Source organism: Amorphotheca resinae, assembly GCF_003019875.1.
Source record: "Amorphotheca resinae ATCC 22711 unplaced genomic scaffold M430scaffold_4, whole genome shotgun sequence".
Taxonomy (NCBI): domain Eukaryota; kingdom Fungi; phylum Ascomycota; class Leotiomycetes; order Helotiales; family Amorphothecaceae; genus Amorphotheca; species Amorphotheca resinae.
The window spans coordinates 1,262,779-1,280,222 of NW_020194474.1; the positions used below are offsets into that span (position 1 = coordinate 1,262,779).

The 17,444-nt window shown below is 48.3% G+C and overlaps 7 protein-coding genes across 7 annotated transcripts; 2 read left to right on the forward strand and 5 right to left on the reverse strand.

The window, feature by feature from the left end:
• Window positions 1–272: 272 nt before the first annotated feature.
• On the reverse strand, window positions 273–2,882 carry M430DRAFT_118547 (hypothetical protein). The gene is made up of 2 exons (XM_024861712.1): window positions 700–2,882; window positions 273–572 (listed from the first exon to the last, which is right to left on the reverse strand). The coding sequence occupies exons 1-2, from the start codon at window positions 2,870–2,872 to the stop codon at window positions 379–381; spliced, it is 2,367 nt and encodes a 788-aa protein (XP_024722396.1). The 5' UTR covers window positions 2,873–2,882; the 3' UTR covers window positions 273–378.
• Window positions 2,883–3,563: 681 nt separating this feature from the next.
• M430DRAFT_98407 (hypothetical protein) lies at window positions 3,564–4,817 on the reverse strand (the record flags this gene model as incomplete). The annotated part of the gene is made up of 2 exons (XM_024870120.1): window positions 3,564–4,685; window positions 4,740–4,817. The coding sequence occupies 2 exons, from the start codon at window positions 4,815–4,817 to the stop codon at window positions 3,564–3,566; spliced, it is 1,200 nt and encodes a 399-aa protein (XP_024722397.1).
• Window positions 4,818–5,365: 548 nt separating this feature from the next.
• Window positions 5,366–6,815, forward strand: M430DRAFT_118551 (hypothetical protein; the record flags this gene model as incomplete). The annotated part of the gene is made up of 5 exons (XM_024861713.1): window positions 5,366–5,415; window positions 5,804–5,882; window positions 5,933–5,943; window positions 5,997–6,054; window positions 6,105–6,815. Coding segments are annotated over exons 2-5 (852 nt in total), but the record flags the coding sequence as incomplete, so codon positions are not given.
• On the reverse strand, window positions 6,776–8,636 carry M430DRAFT_41017 (hypothetical protein). Its single transcript, XM_024867450.1, has 4 exons — window positions 8,494–8,636; window positions 7,859–8,434; window positions 7,667–7,807; window positions 6,776–7,617 (listed from the first exon to the last, which is right to left on the reverse strand). Exons 1-4 carry the CDS (start codon window positions 8,551–8,553, stop codon window positions 6,871–6,873), a joined length of 1,524 nt encoding a protein of 507 aa, XP_024722399.1. The 5' UTR covers window positions 8,554–8,636; the 3' UTR covers window positions 6,776–6,870.
• Window positions 8,637–9,218: 582 nt separating this feature from the next.
• Window positions 9,219–10,763, forward strand: M430DRAFT_57593 (hypothetical protein; the record flags this gene model as incomplete). The annotated part of the gene is made up of 1 exon (XM_024868679.1): window positions 9,219–10,763. One exon carries the CDS (start codon window positions 9,219–9,221, stop codon window positions 10,761–10,763), a length of 1,545 nt encoding a protein of 514 aa, XP_024722400.1.
• Window positions 10,764–11,268: 505 nt separating this feature from the next.
• On the reverse strand, window positions 11,269–14,857 carry M430DRAFT_98434 (hypothetical protein; the record flags this gene model as incomplete). Its single annotated transcript, XM_024870122.1, has 4 exons — window positions 11,269–11,465; window positions 11,513–12,252; window positions 12,442–14,755; window positions 14,812–14,857. The coding sequence occupies 4 exons, from the start codon at window positions 14,855–14,857 to the stop codon at window positions 11,269–11,271; spliced, it is 3,297 nt and encodes a 1,098-aa protein (XP_024722401.1).
• Window positions 14,858–15,853: 996 nt separating this feature from the next.
• On the reverse strand, window positions 15,854–16,940 carry M430DRAFT_49395 (hypothetical protein; the record flags this gene model as incomplete). Its single annotated transcript, XM_024868066.1, has 3 exons — window positions 15,854–16,029; window positions 16,294–16,523; window positions 16,594–16,940. 3 exons carry the CDS (start codon window positions 16,938–16,940, stop codon window positions 15,854–15,856), a joined length of 753 nt encoding a protein of 250 aa, XP_024722402.1.
• Window positions 16,941–17,444: the final 504 nt, after the last annotated feature.

The window sequence follows — 17,444 nt, forward strand, 5'->3', positions numbered from 1 at the left end:
ACACGGGGAAGTAAGATGTTCTTTCCAGAAAGCTTGGTCTGCTGTTGAAGTTGAATGGAGGGACGAACTGGTGATGACAATAGGTAAGTCGAACCCCTGCATCGCCTATTTACCCTAGTCAGGGCTAGTGACATAGGGGCAGCTTGCACGTGACACATTCTAGGTAAAGTAGATCATTGCATGGTTTCCGGAATTGTGTTCCCATATCCTGGTCATTAATATCTGAAGAATCGTCAGCTTGTACCTACTTCACTTCAAGGCAACCAGTTACGGTTGAAAACTGCAACTTGCTTCGCTGTTTATGCTATACGCTTGTACTATAGGTAAGGTGGGCTCCTGAATGATGCAAAGCCTCGACAACCCTGGAATCCGTCTCCTTCACGAGCTTATCTTCAAGTCCTTCATCTTTAAATCCACGTCCAAAGTGAACATCGCTCCATTCCATCCATACTCTCTGTTCAACCGCCAACCCCAAACCATCATATCTCGTAACGGGATCTTGTCATGTGGTTGATAGAAGTGGATACTAGGCCAGGTATTGGGGACAGTATGATTGAACTGCCATAGACCCCCTACTCATATGTCAGTACCACAATCTCATAGGGACAGATTCATTTGAGGCTTTGATCCGAAAAGTCAAAGGTGTGAGTCACTTGGAGTTTAGGCCTGTATCGAAGAATATTTTTAGGGAAGACTGACCATGTAACTTCTCCGCCTCGTAGCCCATGGCACTCATAGCGTAGACGAAATCTTTCCAAGGTGTATCTCCAACTGGGTCTGATTGTGATGCGGCATAGAACAACTTCTTGAAAGTTTTCAGAGCCCGACTGTTGACTTTCACGGTCTCCAGGGGGTCCTCTTCCTGCTCTGCAATTGGTTTCTTCAAGAAGAGATATTCAAACTCTTGAAAGAAGCATATTTTATTTTTCTGCAGGAATTGTTGACGAAAAGTCTCCCAGAACGTCTCCAAATTCTGCTCTGACAATTGCATTCTCTCTGTAGTAAGCTTTGTTCGAGGCTCATCTGATGGGTAAAAGAATTTTCCATCAAATGGAATTCCCACACTAGCAAGAGTTATATCGGGTACCCCCTGAAAGAGGTGGCCTTTCGAAGAAACGAAGATGTGGGCAATTTTGTCGATTTCCCCAATTTTCTTCTTTCCAATGAACTCAATCCCACTTGCCCAAGGCTGATAGATATCCAGTTCATGCAAAGCCCTGGCTACAATCCCTAAGTCGCCAATCATTCCTCCTAGATACGGCGATATCATTTCCTTGTGTTTTGGCTCAGCCTCGACCGCTCTCTCGAGCTCATCCATCACATCTAACAGGTTGAAGAAGCGTGCCTTAGTTCGGTCGTAAATTATCTCAAAGAAGCCCATTACAACGTCTTTCTTTATGGCATCCATGTCCGGCTTGAATCGTGCAAGGGGATCTGAATCTAGCCTGGAATGCATAGACCGATAAGCTGGGGAATACGGAACTTGTCGCGCTAGTTCGCTGATCAGTTGCTCTTCTGCTGTTTTAAGCGTATACCTTAGGGTCAATATTGCTTCCATGTACTCATCTGGTAACTTCTTTTTGGGGGAGATGACTTCGGAGTACTCTCTGTTGAGGTGTAAGACGTTTCTGAGCTGTATCCAGGCTAGGTCCCATATGAAAAGGTCTGCGTATGAAAACTGTATCAACTCGCTAATTATACAATCCCAAAAGGATGGCGAGTCTAGATGTGGGTGACGACCCCCGGATTCATCCAGCAACAACTCGAATCGATGCTGTCTTCTCTGTACCAATGCGTTGGCGAAGTAGCCTGGGTGCGTTCTCAGGGCACAAATATGGTCCTCAGCGGCAGCACGCCTGGCGAGGAACACCTTTTCAAGTCGGCCAAAATCAGAGTTAGTCGGAATGCGATATGGAGCTTCAGCAGCAATGACATTCAGTTTTGTCTTCGGGGCACTAGTGAAAGGACGGGTCGGTGCAGGATGGACAAATGATGTAGTCAGATCACTGAGGATGATTTGACAACACTTCACCAGAAATTTCATGATCCGCTGTTGTATCTCCAAGATCATCAGGCCTTTTACAGTGAGAAACCCGCTTCCGGAAATCAGTTGGTTGTGAGCTTCGGCATCCTCATCCCACGCAACAAGTCTCCCATACCGGATCGCTGTCCGCCCATCGAGGAACATGGTGTGGGATTTTAGCAGTGGGCCAGGAGGAATTGAATTGGTGCGACGTCCAAGAAAGCAAGACGCCCAATCTGCATAAACAAATGTTTGCGGTGCATGACGTCCTCGAGAATCAATGTAAAGCAGCAGGGTTCTTCCGTACGTCAGATCTTCGAGGTTGATTTGCGGCCACATATAAGCATCCTTGAACTGTGTCTTTCCTTGAACATACTTCCCAGAATTATTTTGGAGGAAAGCTTCAAAGTCTGGTCGATGAGAGAATGCCATGTTCGGCCAAGCTTCGAGTAAGATGAGTGCCTTGTGACCCCTTGTTTTACTTTCCCAACGCTTCCGCAACTTGTCTTCATAGTTTTCAACAACCTCCTTTAGTTGGGCGAAGTCGGAAAAGATTGACTTGGCTAGATCGTGGGCTAATTGTCGAACTTCAGCCACAGTTGGAGCTGGGGATGGTTTGGACGGGCCAAGGCCAGAGCTGAAGGGGAAACGTTGTGCATCAGCCCCAGAGGCTCCCGCATTCATGTGATCAGCCTGGACAATGTTCGGAGTAGTGTTGGTAGCCATGGCTCGACTCAGGGCCAGTTCTTGGAATCGTGTCAATGGCGGGGGCTGTTCAGGGTCAGAGCTAGGGTCGAGAGCCTCTGGAGGAGTCTCAGGGGTATTCTCATCCGATTCATCCCCGTTCATCTCGTCCGCCCAACTAAAACCACTAGATGTAGCTTTAGGCGCCATGTTGCGGGATGACTTAAACATATGGACGTCTGAATGAATGAAACGATTTTGGAAAAAGAAGATACCGCAGGCCTTTAGGACACTGCTCTGATTTGGGTTGTGGCTATCGATAAAGGTAGCACAGTAAAGAATGCAAAGCTGATTCAATTTAAACAATATTTGGGAGTATTCTTATTGTTTGGATCCCGGAGGTGGTGCAGATAGAAACAAAATTCATCAACATACCTACCAAACTTAATGTGCTTTAGCGTCTAACTCTGCTGGAACTGGGAAATAACTCATGACATACAGAGTATGGCAAGAACACTCATACGAAAGATGTAGCTTCATCCAAGTCCTTAGACGACTAATCTTCCCAGCCTGGAGCTCAATCGCATACTCAGAAGATGTAGCAGTCGTGACGTATGGGTGCTCTTCGCTTAACCCCTTTTCCCAAACAGCGGCCATGCGCCAGCCCAATCTTTCAAGAAACTGCTAGCTGTCCCGGTATACTGAAGCAGCGCCGGGGATTCACCTGCGAGTGTGCGAAGATTTGTATATTTTGCCATAGGAGCACCTGGTAGGATCGGACGTCTCTTTCTAGCCGCTCCATCAGCTCAAGATTTCCAGATTGACAAAGGGGGAATTTTGGGAGGATGAAACTATCTCATATTATAGACCCTTGTTCTGTTTCATTCGGGACAGAATCTTCGCCCTCCTCTTCTTCCTCGTCTAGATCCTCCAATGGGAAGGTTAATATCGCAGCTATTCCTCCCAATCCTTCCAACCTCTTCCCGCTCTCATGATCACTACTGAGGACTCTCGCGTCCCCGCCGTCCTCCTTGACTTTGTCTACCAGCGTCACCCAGCGCTTCCTCGTGCCTATCTCTTGGCTCCTAAAGAGGGCATTGCTAATGAGGAGCACGCCTCCACCTCGTCCAACCGCCCCTTTCTCCACAGCCTTCTCAACCTCACTAGGACCATACCATGCCCTTCCATCATCCTTGCGGAGCAGCGTCAGAAAATCATCCATTAAGCGGGTCTCCCGCGCATATTTTGTATCCTTTAGCTTAGCCAGAACTTCTGGACTCTTCAGCACCTCATTCAAACTGTGTAGATGCCCGGAACTCGAGTGTACCACGACAAAATTGCTCTTATTTGCTAATAAAGCCTTGTTTCCCGTCCGAGTTGCTTCATCAATGATGTATTTCTGAAAACCCGCAGCAGTGAATCCGGGACTTGCTAGCAGTAGCGGTCTTGGTTGGGTGATATCCACATGCCGCAACAGAGTTTCCAATGTAACTTGGTAAAACTTTGACAAGCCTTTGTCGTGATCGCTCGCTCTCCCCGATCGTTTTCTCGGTATGCCAGTCTCAACCCGTTGCTTCAACACAGTCTGGTACTCTGTGATCAGACAGATATTCGCCAATCCTTCCTGCATAACAACCGCAGGTACCGTTCCCTCTTTATCCTGCTTTATAGCCTCTTTCACCACGTCTAGAGACACCGAGTCCCATCCCTCGCTTTTTTCTAGCGTGAAATTCCTCTGTAACTCCAAATCGAGGGTATGATAGGCCCCGACCTTCACCCATTTGTTCTCTTCAGACACGCGCCCGCTGACATGCAGTTGCCCAGCCTGAGGATCAAAGTCGATGGATGTTACACGTATGGAGAGGGTTATGTGGACCCGAGTGGAGGATGTACTGCCGGTTGAGGATTCGGTCGTAACTCGACGGATGGCAGATGCGCGGAGTAGGTCGGTGGGTTGAATGAGATTATAGGCATGCCACTATTTTCTTGATCGTCAGCTTTGGCGGAACCATATGGAGTTATAAGAACTAACCATGTCTTCTGGTTCTTCAGGGTAGAGTGTGATAGAGCCTGAGCCATCTCGCTCGATATTTTGTTTGATAAGGCGCATGGTGACCGGCTTCTATTGCAGACAGAAACGGTAAATATTTAAAGACTGGGGTTATCCTCGCCCGCAGATTTTTCGAAGAAGGTTAGGCTTATTTCAAAGGGTTGTCGTCCGTACGTGTGTGGAAAAGGCATACGGGAATTCGCCTAGACATTGAACAGCTTCGTGGTGCGATGATACTGGTTAGGAGGAGTGGATCATAATAAATGAGTCCGAGAGAATAGAATTGAAGTACTTGGAGTCAACCAGGAATGCAAAGGACTAAGTTGGTCTCCACGACACATGGTGTTCTGCATTCCCAACTGATCGATCACCAGAAACAAAGTTGAACTTTTCCCCGCAAGTCACCTGACGTCAGTGTTGCTGTACCCCTCACTGCTGGAGAGTGGGATATTCTTTAACTCTTTATCTGCCCTTTATCTTCGGACGTCGTCCGACAATCCACACGGAACACAGCGTAGGTTACGATATATGTCTCTCTCCAACCGCCGTCGTCCTAGATTCTCTTCATTTCAGATTGTGCCGGGCAAGCGTTTCACGTTTCATCATCGCTAACCAACACTCGAGCAGTTGTGATTCTACATCTACAGAGTAGTATTGAGTGAGTGATTATAAAGCGTTTTTTTTCCTGGCCATCTTACCTCAGACTTATTCAGCTGGTGAAGCATCTACAGCCAAAGCAGTTGTAGCAAGGCTACAGTGAGGGGAAGCTGATTTACATCCGTCTAAAGCCGCTATCACCGATCAAAATGGATCAGGAGTCCCACTGGGCCACTAGGATCGTCATACGGCACTTCTTGAAAATAATGGGCTTGTCGTTCAGAACATCTTGTTGGTTGGATTGTGCAGGGTCGCTGTTGGTGAGGGGTATAAGAAGCAGCTTGCCAGCCTCTTCCAGCCTTTTTCTTTTGCACCTTGTTGAAGTCTCCCCCTTGGCTCCTCTAAAAGTAGATGGCCTTCAATTTGCTTTCTAACGCAAGAATATTCAGCAGAACAATGGCCAGCTTCACTATCAATTCCAAGGCGCGCCTGAACTCAGGCTATGAAATTCCAGTTTTAGGATTTGGTGTAGGTCAGCCTGTTCCAGATTTGCCTTGCCTTATACTTATGTGAACTAGGTCTATCAAACGTGTGTAATATCTGACTATCAGCTCTCGCGGCTATGCTAATGCCCTTTTGAAGACCGCCAGCCGAAACTGAGGGCCTAGTCGCCCACGCACTTGCGAAAGGATATCGTCATGTATGAATCTTTCTAACGCCCCACCCTGTTTTTGAACTAATATCCTATAGGTAGACTCCGCTGTTTTCTATCACAATGAAGGACCCTGCGCACAAGCTATTATGAAGTCTGGCATCCCACGTGGGGATATCTTCTTCACGAGCAAGATCCCACCCCGCACCCTGAGTTATGAGAACACGAAGGCACAAGTTGAGACCACACTGAAGGAAACCGGCCTCGATTATGTCGACCTGATGCTCATTCACGCCCCTTACGGGGGCCGCGAGGCTCGGAAAGGTACCTGGAAGGCTTTGGTAGAAGCAAAAGAGGAAGGCAAAATCCGCAGCATTGGAGTCAGCAACTATGGTGTTCGTCACCTTGACGAAATGGAGGGCTACATTAAGGAGTTGGAGGAGGAGAGGGGTAAAGGCAAAGGCGGAGTAATTGATGTGGGCCAATGGGAAATCCATCCTTGGCTCCCTCGCAGGGACATTGTGGAATGGTGCCAGAAGCGTGGCATTGTTGTGCAGGCCTATTCACCACTTGTGCGTGGCACACGCCTGGACGACCCGTTGCTGCAACCGTTGGTGAAGAAATATAACAAGACGGCAGCACAAGTCCTTCTGAGGTGGAGTCTACAGAAGGGTTTCGTGCCTCTACCAAAGAGTGTCACCCTGAGCAGGATTGAGGAAAATGCGGATCTTTTTGATTTTGAGCTTACGGCCGAGGAGATGAAGAGCTTGGAGACCTCAGAGTATTCTCCTTGCGCCTGGGACCCTACGGTAGAATTTGATTAAGAGACGTATCAGATAGACAGATATAGACCGTAGCGAGTTTTCAATTTGCATCGCTTGATTGTTGTAAAGGCCCTCGTTCCGCAACGACAGCTGTCCAACTACTTCTCATTCCTTTACTTATATCTTGAGCATATCGCAAACCCTTCTTGAGAGTTAAATCCAGGAACTTCGCTTCGTAAGACGCAAGCTGTTCAGAAGGGTACCGTCGTAACGCATAGAGCGCCACGCGACCTGAAAACAGACACTTTTGTGAGCTGGCAAGACCATATTCATCATTCATACAGTACTGTAGTGATAGCATAATGTCAGTTGCTAGATTGATTTGTCGAGAGCTACCGTGTTCGTTTTTGAGATGCTCAACGGTATTGCGTGTTGGGAGAGGAATCTCCTTTGGTGCTCGACTGCAAATGATATCAATCGTGGTGCTCAGAGCAAGCCTTAAAGCCCAGAAATCGAGCATGAGATGCGCATGGTAGAGACTAGCAAACAAAATCTCGGGCTCCTTTCCGGATGGTCCCGACTTCCAATACATTGGCGAAGGTGACTCTTTGAGCAGTTGGCGATACCAGTTCTGGAAGTCAGAGTCCAATTCGCAACATTGCTCTATGTACTTAGCTGCGGCAGCCGCATCGACTTCACCGGAATTCATGGATCGATCAAGTGTTTCAAGAAGCGCTGCCAAAGTATGTCCTTTGGCAAAAAGTTCTCCTTGTATGTCCCACCATTGGGTTTTGTCAATCAAGTCTTTGATAATTGATGCTTTGCGATACTGTAAACCCTTGACCATCTGATATTGTTCAGTTAAACTCCGGTGTAAGCCCTATCAATAAACTCACTGATGTATAAACGACGTTCTTTAGCAACGCCTTGGCTAATGGCGAGCTGTGTTGCCCTGGGCCCCGCCACGCAACAAGACGCTCGATGCCACTTATGTGATTCTCATGACCTTCTGTCGAATTGGTCGTTGACTCGAAAAGCTAGACTATGTCAACATCTCCGAATAGGACCCCAAGGGCCGGCATCTTCACCTCGTAGATGGACAAGATAAGGCAGGCAGCAAGTGTGTCATCTTTACCAGCGAGCTCCTGGGACTCGAGAGACCTATGGAGTGCTTTTAAGGCCAAACCATAGGTAGCGTTACCTTTCAAGATCAAATCTTGATCACGGTTAATTCTCCCGACACGGGAAACGCAAAGCGCACGGAGTGAGTACTCCAACGCTTTTCCTGGATTGTTGACGCGTATAGCCTCCCAGAGCCAAACTTGTGTCAAACCTGGTCCTACTTTTGGATTTGACGGAAGATAGCTTTCTATAAAAATATTTTGGAATTGGGCCTTTATTGCACTGGATGGATTCACTTGCAGCGGGGGCCGATATAGCGCCCGGTAGAGTTCGGGACGTGATTGTGATTGTTGTTGGAAAGTCCTCAGATCGTCCCCCGGGGGGACCTGTGGCGCATCATGCCGGGGTAATACTTCTTCAAGCCGGGATCTCTTCTGCCAGCCTTGAGCCGTTCGATTAAGGAAGACCGGGCCGCGCTTGTACCCTTCACACACTCTCCCACTCTGCATACATCGCACACAACTTGGCCTTTGTAGGTCACACTAGGACGACTTAGTGGAATGCAAGTAAAGTGGACTCATGAATTTGGGACTATCCTCACTTTGATCTTGCGCCTCCTGCAGGTGTGACAGCCTTTGGATTTGCCTGGGATCCCAACCATGATGCACGGAAGTTGGGAACTACTACCTACTTGGTAGTCCCAGAAAGGAACTAGACTGTATGCAATAAACTGGTCGTTCTGAAGAGCCCAAGGTTCACAACAACCAATCTTGAGGGCCTCAGACAAAATCTAGCCTCTCATGGCCGAAGGGGGCTGGCCATGACACCCAGGCAGGATACGGCGTAAATGACCGGCAGATCAGGGACAACTAATTAAGCTTAATCGTAGTATCGTAAGCACCTCGATGCTATACAGCGCGGGAGTGTCGCGGCCGGAATGCAGTAGTGAGACCAGTTAACTAGCACTGATCGCCACTACTCAAGACAAGAAGTTGATCAGGAAAAAAAGAGCCTAAACTGAATCTGGGTGCGATTCTGCGAGCAAATGATCAATCATATAATTGCATGGGTCGTACGCTGGTGAAGGGGTATCTGCACGCAAGGCTGCATACACCGTATAGGAGGTACAGATTCATTCATAGGTAGCACTGGCCATGACGTCTCTGGAGGGTTCTTTATCTTTAGCGAGTCGATGCTGCAATTATTCTGAGAGTCTACGACTGAAAGGAATGATTTCTTATGTCTGCTTGTAGCCTTGTACAAAGCTTTTGCTTTGGTTCGGGAGTTTTATGGTAAGCCTCGCGCTTGTGAATTAGCGACGCGATCATGTCGACCAATGTTCGCCAACATGGTCTACACCTCTCGACGGCGACGTCCTATGTATTACTCTTCGTTGCGACCATGCCGGGTCGGCAGCAAACCTTCGAGTTAATTCCAACCTCACTGGTGAGGTCAAATGGCCCAAAACCTCCTATGACCAGCAAGGCTGCCAAAAAGGCATACCTCAAGGCGAATCGAGGTCCTCGAATCTCTCGAGCCGAGCGACGAAGACTTGAACAAGAGGAGCTGGCAAGGCAGAAGAAGGAGTACGAGAAGGAACGAAATGCGAGGAAGGCGAGAGCTGCGAGAGAAAAGAAGGCCCAAAAGGAGCGGGAAGAGAGGGAGGCGCGGAAGAAGATGGGTATACCAGAGCCAAGCAAGTTCGTAAGAGCGAGTCAACCAACGATTTCACATTTCATTAGAAATGGTGCCAAGCGATTACGACAAGACATGGAGGCAGTAGCAGAGGAGTCAGATAGCACGGTAAATGAGGACCAATACAACGCCGACCCACCGGCAAAACACGCTGCTGTGGACGACAGTTCCGAGGACGAGTTTGGAGAGTTCCCCCCTCTTTCACAATCCGACCTACCTAAACTGCTTGACACCATTGGGAGCTCCATGGAGCCATTGAAGGAACAAGCAGAGGAGTCACAAGAGCTGCCGCGGAGGAGAGACACTGCCGACGAGGACGAATATCCCTTCGATGACGAGCATATGATTGCGGAGTTAGCAACGACTCAGCTTCTTTCAGAAGTAGCTGAGGCAGCCAGCAGATCTGATGGTCCACAGTCTCCCAGAAAATCGCCAAATCCACCGAATAGCGCTCCGCGATCAGTGGACCAAGAGGAAACTTCAAAGGCGAATGCGAAAGGGCCCGCGATACTGAAGCCTCAAGAAACAGGGCGACAAGTATTACAAGAGCGACCAGTGAACATCCTACCACAAACGAAAGCAAAAAAGTCTATATCCTTTGCATCTACGCCTCCAAACCGAATCTTTCCTGCTTCGACAGTCAACAGGACAAACATGCCCCCTTCAGCAACTCAGGCCTTCCTGGAAAACCACCTCGACGACTTCTTCCCAAGCCCAAGCCAAGAAGTTCGCGAACTGCTGGAAGACATTGACGACCTTCCAAGCAATACGCAAATTGCCAGAGAGCTCAGTCCGAGTAAGCCCGACGAAGAAGATCCATTCGCAGGAATGATCTTGACGCAGGACTTTGTCCTGTCGTCTCAAGACCTTCGCGAAATCACCACACCGAGTCAAGCAGCAGCACCGGAACGAGCTGATGAGTACGCCCCTTCTCCACCTCCCCATATTGCTTCAAAAGAGAAGCGTCGCTTCTTTGAAGAGAAGGAGGAGGATCTCGTACATGCGGCGATCCATGAAAGTAAAGTCACAGCAGAACAGGAGAACCAGCGGATGAACCCTCCGAAAACAGCGCCGGGGGCGACGAAGAGGACGTTTCAGCGGGTCCTGTCCGCTGCTACGGATTACGGGGATGAGGAGTTTAGTGCTGTCGAGGAGGAATTGTTGGCATTATTTTGATTAGGGTTGGTATATGTTTGTTGCATTGCTTGGTCTTGGGGCTGCCCATAGGAAAGTGAGCATTTTGACGTAACGGTATGGATGGCATTGGGAAAGGGCATGGAAAGGACGTATATACCATACCGGTGGGTTCTGGAACTTGGGGTAGGCTTTTGTGTATTATTTTGTACGATGCATTTGTTGGAGTACGGCAGCATATGGAGATACCCCGGCACCATTGATTTAGAAGGAAAGAAGCTCGGGACATTTGCAAGACATGATTATGTCTTCAAGATGGTTTGATGGTAGTCACAAATATGAACTTTGGCTTCATAAATTGTCTTGTAGGGGACACTCATGTCATTGACATTAGTTCATGCGAATCTATCTGGGGTATGGTGAATCGAAAAGGAAACAGCGCAATCAAAGCAGGGATCCCAACCGTCCAAGTAATGGAACGTGGAGTATCCGCTCTCATTCTAACCATCATATCCTTGCATTATCATCAAGTCATGAATCATCTTATCTATCCTCTTACGCAGTTCATCAACACCTCATTTCCATTAATGAGAGCAGGGTTCTTTGAAGCGATGAACTTCACAGTGTTGATAACCTTGTGCCGTGTGTCATCCTCCAATTGCTCGGCCGGCTCGCCCAAGACCGACGCAAAAATGGGAATGAGCTGTTGCGTGAGACCGACGATGGTGGGGTTCTCGTGTTCATCTACTCAATTAGCTTTCGAACCTTAATAGACATTTTGAAGTACTTACATAGGCCAGTGATGCAGTCGAAGATCGGCTTGTTCTCCTCATAGTCGTCCTTCAAAGGTAGCAAACCCACAAGGACAGGCATAATGGCATCCACTGGTACTTGATCTTGGTGCGCCATAATCATACGGCTAACGCAGCCACATGCATTATCAAGTGTCCTTGCCCGCTTAGTTTGGAGGAGGGGCTCGAGTTTGGACAGGATGGTGTTGTAGCTTGGGAGGTAGGAGGCAGAATCCGTTGAGTGGAAAACAAGCAAGCCCGTCGCGTATGCAGCGTTCGACTTCGTCTCAGGATCCTCGTCTGACAGTCTATGCAGAAGTAGCTTCAAAAGCACAGGAGTAAAAGGTGTAACACCTTCACCCATGCCCGCTGTGCATTCTGCAATGACCCCAACAGCCGTAGATCTTTCAAGGCTAGTCTGTGATGAAGCGAACTTCATAACTGGCTTTTGGAAGATCTTCCAAAGCTCCCCGAATTGGCTTCCCAGCGCACTAGACAGACCAATAACAACATCCAATGCAGTATCGATCACAAGCCAGTCATACTCGGATGATTCCTCGTCTTCCAAGCCTTCGTGGTCGTCCTCATCGCCAAGGTCTTGCTGGCAAGGGTGCGATCTTGTTATGATCGAAGCTAAGATCGACGTGCACCGCTCAGCGAATTTGTCTTGCGTCAGGATCGCAGGACCGCAGAGCTTCAGAGTAGCTGCAACATTTCGGTTGATGTCGGTGACCACAGCTCTAATGCCACCATCATTGTCAGCAAGCATCTTTCAAGAATGTATTATAAGTAACAAGATGTTTTTGAGATCAGAATGTTGATACGCGTTCGCAGCATTCGCAACTTGTGCGTCTGAGTGAGCTGGGTATAACGTAATGTTGTTCATCATTTCAAAAAGCAATCGGAAAATGTGGAAAAGTTCAACGTACCGATCAGGCTCATCCTCCCAAACCGAGAGAGTTGCAGTAGTAACAATCTCGCCCAGTTTAAGAACCTCCTCGGAGGGCTGGAACTTCAAAGGCAAACCAGGGGTCCACTTCTGGCCGGTGTGGTCCTCCATTAAAGCCCAGAGGCAAGCATAGGCTCGCCATAGCGTACCAATAGCTGCCTTTCGTACTCCCTCATAGTTGTGCTCAACCAAAGGCATCACGGTCTCGACAGCCTTCTGGAAGTAAGGGACAAAGTGCTTGCGAGTGTGAGAGATAACGTCGCCCAGAACCTCGACTGCGATCTCCTTTTCCAATGCAACAGCAGTGACGGCGGTGAGATCGTCCCAATCATCGTCGTCATCATCCTCCTCCATACCATCAACATCTTCTGAAGCATCAGCTGCGTTTGCAACCTTGATCTTCTTCCCCGCGATAACAACCTCCTGTCCGAGTAATTCTTTTGCCTCTTCACCTAATTCGACCTCAAGGTCTGACTCCTCCTGTTCCAAGCTTTCCATTAGACCTTTCACGACTCCCTCGAGGAATGGTGTGAATTCTTCTTGATAGACTTGGGCCAAGACGCTCCACAAGATATAGCTTGTCTCTCGTAATCGAGGATGTCCAAGGTGCAATGCTTCTTCACTTGCTTGCATCAATGGTTGAACGTACGGTTGGAAAGCGGCAGGACCGACTGCTTTGGCCATACTTCCCATAGCATCACAGACGGTGCCACGCAAATCAAGCTCCTCCTCACTGTCTTTCATTGTGACATATTCAGATAGAGCTTTCATGGTCGTCTCGAAGTACGGCAGGAAAGCATCCTCAGCAGAACCGGCAATAGATCCCATAGCACCTGCAGCACTTGCTTTGACGTTGAAATCTGGATGACTGAGTAATTGACCGAGACGAGGAATAAGCTCCGAGATATATGCGGTCATTGTTTCCTTGTCCATACCATCTGCAACGGAATCTAAGGCACCACAGGATGCCTTTAAGATAGCAAGATGCTTGAGTTGATCGGACTCATTAGATGCTTGCACGGAGGCCGAGTCAAGATTTCTGACCAATGCTGGAATCAGCTCCTGGTGGTGTTTGCACAGCTCCTCAGCTAGATCATCGGCCAATCTTGCAACACCATTCAAAGTAGCATTCCGGACACCAACGACCGGGTCATTGAGAAGCTTGAAAACCATGGGCATAAGACTGTCCAATTGTGTGGCAATGAAATCTGGAGCACCTTCCACACACATACCCACAGCCAGGATGCCTGCCTGCCGATACTTTGGCTGCTCGTTATTGACGAATTGCGGTAAGGCCTTGAGAAGGGGAACGATCACCTGTCTAGGCGGGAGACTGTTGGCAAGGAGATCCAAGAGGCCTAAGGCCGATTTGCTTGGAGTGACCTCATCGTCATCCTCGTCGTCATCATCAATTTCAGTTGCGATCTGCATACTCTTCAGTGTGAGAGTCTCTCCCATATCTTTGATGCCCTGGATCTTCATCTTCCGGTATCTGGCACATTGCATTAGGAAGGAAAGGGCTTGTGTCCGTGATTCGTCTGGAATATTCGTATTGGCTGCAATATCAATCATGAATGTCAAAAGATCGGCGAAGTGCTTGTTCATCAGAGCCGATTCGCAGCCCAAGAGGGTCTGGAAAACCTCGAAGGCTTGCATTGCTCTGTCCTCGTCTTGTTGGTCTACCGCAACCTTCAACACGGCAACCATGTCGGGAAAAGCTTGAACAAATCGGGCCAAGTTCTCCGGATCCTCATCAGGTTCTATCAACATCGCAACTCTGCTGAGGCAAAGCAGAGTGTTGATACGGACTTCTGCACTCTCTGGGTCCTTAATCGTCTTCTCGAATAGGGAGAAGAGATCGGAAAGCTTATCGGTGAATATATCACCGGCAGCCTCGAGAAGAGTGAACAATATGTAGACACCAACTTCCCGATGTGCGACTTGTTGTGAAGTGGAAGCCTGGGCAAGAACGCCCGGAAGGGAGGCCCACAATCCATCTTCGAGATCGATCTTGGCAATAGCAGAGATAACACGCGCAGCAGAATGGCGGACCAGGGCTCCTTGTTCATTCAAAGTAGTTTCCAAGAGCTTTTCTCGAATAGCTGGCTTTTGGTCTTCAGGTAAAGCAGTCCAGTGCTTTGGAACCAAGCGGAGGGCCTCAACAGCAGATTGCTGCCGGACTTCAGTCGCATCATGCGATGTTAGGATATGGAGGAGCCATAGAAGGGATTCAGGATGAGGGTAGTAGTTCTTTCGAAGTTCGGTGGTAGCAGCCTTGACCCTTTCGGTGTCAGCTGTGGGAGGAGGGGTTAGCAGTGTGAAATTGAGGACCATCATAGAGGGGACATACGGATTTGAATGCTCTGCAAGAGCTCAAGAAATTTTTGTTGATCCATGTTCACTTACTGTAGGCACCATATGATGCGAAGGTCAGTGTCGGGAGGAGTGGAAGAAATGTCCCTGAAGTTCAGGGCATTGAGTGTTTATATAGAGGGGCAGAGATTGTGGGAAATTTGGAAAAATAAAATAAAAAAGTTCGCGCAGGGATACGTGGTCGGCTTAGCGCGTGCCAGCCTTGCACACCAGGCAGATTTTCAAATTATTTTCCGGCGCCCTCTCACGTGCCACATCCGGCTGGCCCGGAGAATTTCGACCCCTTTTTCCCACAAGATACGCAGGATCAGGAAGTAAATGCATGATCATTGCTCATCGAGATATATACGATGAATGAAAGAAAGATTGTTGAAGAGAATGCTTTGACTTTGATGTCTAAGAACCAGGGATGAGGATGCCAGGTTCTGGCTCAAAGAGCAAAGAGCAACTAGCGGATGGTCGATGTTTTCTGGGTCTCGTCTTCCTCGAGAGCGAGAGGCATGTTCTATCAGTGTAGAAAAACGCGTGGAATGTCGTCTCAGTACGGCGTTTTGTGAACTTCCAGATTATTCTGTCCCTCAAACCTGTTCAGCTGCTACCTACCTCATTCTTGTTGCACAATTCAATGGGCGGACAATTTCGAGCTGTCTCCTAAGTCTAGGTACAACCGAAAAATCCCATTACATTTCGAATTTACCACGAGAAGTAACTCGATGCGTAATTTAAGATTGATATCAGGTTTTTGGAGAGGCCACAGTCAAGAGCCTCGCAGTGGTCGCATTATCAACGAATGGAAGAGACAGGTCTGGCGGTACTGCAGAGATACAGATATTCACAATGTTCCCACTGCATAGGGCACAATGAAAGATATGAGCAAACTCTCTTCTTCCAAATACTGGTTTCTCAGTCGACCTTTTGCAATATTGAGGGGATAGGCGTTGAATTCTTGAATTCTCTTTGATTTCTGATCAATGTGCCATTTGCATCTAATCTACTATGCACGAGACGACAGTAATATCTCAACGTGTCGTATAACCTCCATTGGCGAAAATGGTCTGGCCAGTGATCCATTGACCCTCTGTGCACAGGAATTTGACGATAGGGGCTATGTCCTTCACATCTGTCAAACGTCCGTCCAGTGCACTGCTCTTATGAAAGGCGACCGCTTCTGGTGATTCCTGGGGATAGAAGAACGCTGTGAAGTGGATCGCGTTAGCAAATGAATTTCTAGAGATACAGTGCTGGCTGAAACCACGATACTGGGAGACAAGTTCTTGAGTTTGTTACGATTATCATTTCGGTAATTGTGTTCGGATTTTGGAGCTTAGCAGTCCAGATACCAATAATCACTGAAACCGTTTTGATAATTGTAATATCTTCAAGGGTCTGTATTTCTTTCCGGTCGGATTTTCCTAGTGTAGCCTGGCTAAATGCACGGGAAAGGGAAATGAGTACTTACGGGTATCCATGGGCCCTGGTGCTATAGCATTGACGCTGACCCTCTTACTCATCAACTCTTTTGACACACCACGTGTGAAATGCTCAACCGGTGCCTTCGATCCAGCATATGAAGTGTAGAAGCCGGTGAAAGCTGCGAGCAGAGAAGTCACAATGGTAATCAATTTGCCGCCTTCCTTCACATGGATAGCCCCAGCTTTCAGAATGAAGAAGGCTGCTTTTGAGTTAATACTGAAACACTATTTAGTCTCTTGTTCGATAGAAGTTTGGGCCTGGAGCCATTGAAGAGGTAAGAGCTTACGCAAACATCTTGTCATACTCCGCTTCAGATATCTCAGTGATGGGCTTCTTCAAAACCATTCCAACTGTGTTGACCACGATGTCGATTCGGCCAAAGTCTCTTGATACATCCTGGAACAGCTTATCAACCGCAGTGGCAGTGGTCAAGTCGGCAGCATAAAAGACCACCTTGGTGCCCGGATACTTTTGCTTGAAAGTTTGCTCGAGTTTCACGGCATCATCTTTGGTCTTCGCAGAGTTGTAATGGAGCGCAAGGCTTGCACCGAGGGGAGCAAGTTCGAGAGCAATTTGAGCACCGAGGTTCTTTGCCCCGCCGGTTATCAGTGCGACTTGCCCCTTGAGAGACATGACAATGGATGAGTTTTTGTGTTGGGGGAGCAAGGAAAGAGTGACTTGTAGAGAGCTAGGAATTTCAGGAAACTTTCGCAATGGATTCGAGATATTTCACCGATGGTGGCAGGGAATGCGGGCACGGTGTGCCCCTTTTATAGGCAATCGAGGACACCAGCGAGCCATTGCCTGGCCGTGACGCAAACATATCAATACTCAGCGGGATTGGTCGACCTAATGTTGAAGGACGCTACGTACGAAGGTACTCAGGGAGATCTTGGGGGTCCTTTAAGAGGATATTCGTACTAGATCGAATTAGGAATATGCACAGTGATACGCCGCGCCGCGCCAATCTGTTTCGCGGAGACCCTTAGGTAGGCTTTAGCCTTTAGGTCCCTTACGGTGTGGCGGGCCCCCTCCACTCCACACGGCCGATGGGATCGGGAATCTCCCGCCGCTTATCGCAATGGACCACCTCCCTGGATCTGATTTCTGATAGACACCACTCCAGACTTCGCCCTC

Excerpts from the sequence above, each read along its gene's own strand:
- M430DRAFT_41017 (XM_024867450.1), bottom strand. The coding sequence starts at position 8,553 with ATGGTTGGGATCCCAGGCAAATCCAAAGGCTGTCACACCTGCAGGAGG. Across the intron at positions 7,808-7,858 it reads TTATCTTGTCCATCTACGAG|CTTTTCGAGTCAACGACCAA; the intron begins GTGAAGATGCCG and ends GACATAGTCTAG. Across the intron at positions 7,618-7,666 it reads AGAACGTCGTTTATACATCA|ATGGTCAAGGGTTTACAGTA; the intron begins GTGAGTTTATTG and ends GAACAATATCAG.
- M430DRAFT_118547 (XM_024861712.1), bottom strand. The coding sequence starts at position 2,872 with ATGAACGGGGATGAATCGGATGAGAATACCCCTGAGACTCCTCCAGAG. Across the intron at positions 573-699 it reads CGAGGCGGAGAAGTTACATG|GGGGTCTATGGCAGTTCAAT; the intron begins GTCAGTCTTCCC and ends ACATATGAGTAG.